Below are 2052 nucleotides of genomic sequence, written 5' to 3'. Positions count from 1 at the left end.
GCTGATTGGATACTTGTTTGCAGATCCGGTAAGTGTAGTGCTATCTTTATCCACAGGTACTCCCATCCAGTAGAGACATTAATGTGTGACGCTAAAGGAGACTGGCTCTCCAGGGAAAATCCCTTGTACTCTGGATACTGCGTTAGTTGACAGTGGGTTTCTTATCTGAGGGTAAGAAAACATGCCGTGGCCATCAGGGTGTAATAGATATTTATCCCACCCCAAACCCCCTGTCCAATCCCCAATGAAATGAAGAAAACATTTCTGTTAAGAAAAAAACTAAATGATTTTTTTTTCTTTGTAAAATTAAAAAAAAGAAAACTCACATATACTTTGAGGAGTAAGTCAGAACTAGAGCTGCTGCTGAGAGACCTGTCTTTCAGGTGTCCCTTGCAGTATATTGTCCTGCATGTGCAGCTGAAGAGAGCTGATGGAAGAGAGTAGCTCCATTCGAGTCAAAAAGACGCAACAATATCAGCTCGGACCTGCTGTCCGTCTTTGTCCCACGTGTAAGTCCAGTCAGAGGTGCCGTCCATCCCACAGCTCAACTTCACACTCTCAGTGGGGAACACATCCAACCACGGTGTTACCAGCTTCAAAGATGGAACGGCAATTTCTGGAGAGACACAAAAAACATTGCCCCTTTATAATAACCTTAGACACATCCTCCTTCTATTTGACATTTACCGCAACATTTTATAACATTAAATCCAAAAAAACAGACAAAGGCAGCATAATTCCTCTATTATACTGTACATCAACTCAAAGTTATTTTCTTTAGCTCACCAGATACGTGTAAGATCCGTGAATCACTGTGCTCTGTACTGTACGTTGTTTTGTCTCTTGTGGCCATGCACTTGTAAGTCCCACTGTTTAATAAAGTGGCTTCATGGATGTTAAAACTACTGCTGTTGGTTGTAAGTTGTGTTTGATCTTTGTACCAGTGATACACCCAACCAGACGAGAGTTTAACTTTACATTCAAAGGACACTGACTCTCCAGTGTACACCTTGTCCACATCTGGCTGCTGAGTCATCAAGGGCTTAGGCTTGTTCCCTAAATACACAAAGAAGAAACAGACAGTTGTCATGATCAAACTGTTTATAAAACAGATTACCAGCCAGATAGCAGTATCATAAGGGACCAGAGATGCTCTGAAAAATCACAACTGGAAAACTCTTTTAACATAAGCATTCTATAAATAACTGTTTAGAAGAAGTCAACAGAAACATACCTTCAACTTCAAGGTGTACAGGCTGACTGGAGACGCTGAGGAACTCTTTACCACTGCCTCTTTTTGCTGTGCATGTATATGACCCCCCATCTGTTATTCCAACTGAGCTGATTGGATACTTGTTTGCAGATCCGGTAAGTGTAGTGCTATCTTTATACCACAGGTACTCCCATCCAGTAGAGACATTAATGTGACAGCTAAAGGAGACTGGCTCTCCAGGGAACATCACCTTGTACTCTGGATACTGCGTTAGTATGACAGTGGGTTTCTTATCTGAGGGTAAGAAAACATGCCGTGGCCATCAGGGTGTAATAGATATTTATCCCACCCCAACCCCCTGTCCTAATCCCCAATGAAATGAAGAAAACATTTCTTGTTATAAATGAAAAATCTAAATGATTTTTTTTTCTTTGTAAAATTAAAAAAAGAAAACTCACCATATACTTTGAGAGTAAGTCCAGAACTAGAGCTGCTGCTGAGAGACCTGTCTTTCAGGTGTCCCTTGCAGTTATATTGTCCTGCATGTGCAGCTGAAGCAGAGCTGATGGAAAGAGTAGCTCCATTCGAGTCAAAAGACGCAACAATATCAGCTCGGACCTGCTGTCCGTCTTTGTCCCACGTGTAAGTCCAGTCAGAGGTGCCGTCCATCCCACAGCTCAACTTCACACTCTCAGTGGGGAACACATCCAACCACGGTGTTGCCAGCTTCAAAGATGGAACGGGAATTTCTGGAGAGACACAAAAACATGTGCCCCTTTTATAATAACCTTAGACATATCCTCCTTCTATTTGACATTTACCGCAACATTTTATAACAT

General features: G+C 41.9%; 2 protein-coding genes across 2 annotated transcripts in view; one reads left to right on the top strand and one right to left on the bottom strand.

The window, feature by feature from the left end:
* Window positions 1–2052, top strand: part of LOC116692455 (rho-related GTP-binding protein RhoA-C) — a 732216-nt gene that overhangs the window by 128816 nt on the left and 601348 nt on the right. The gene's annotated exons all lie outside the window — the stretch shown is intronic.
* LOC116692432 (sialoadhesin) overlaps window positions 1–2052 on the bottom strand; it is a 16381-nt gene that overhangs the window by 9894 nt on the left and 4435 nt on the right. Inside the window, exons 5-6 of the mRNA XM_032520727.1 lie at window positions 1672–1962; window positions 1235–1507 (exon numbers count right to left, since the gene is read on the bottom strand). Coding sequence (XP_032376618.1) covers window positions 1235–1507; window positions 1672–1962 — 564 coding nt within the window. The remainder of the gene's footprint in view (window positions 1–1234; window positions 1508–1671; window positions 1963–2052) is intronic.

Source organism: Etheostoma spectabile, chromosome 7, assembly GCF_008692095.1.
Source record: "Etheostoma spectabile isolate EspeVRDwgs_2016 chromosome 7, UIUC_Espe_1.0, whole genome shotgun sequence".
Lineage (NCBI taxonomy): Eukaryota > Metazoa > Chordata > Actinopteri > Perciformes > Percidae > Etheostoma > Etheostoma spectabile.
The sequence above is the reverse complement of the archived record's forward strand: the minus strand, read 5'-3'. Positions and strand labels throughout refer to the sequence as shown.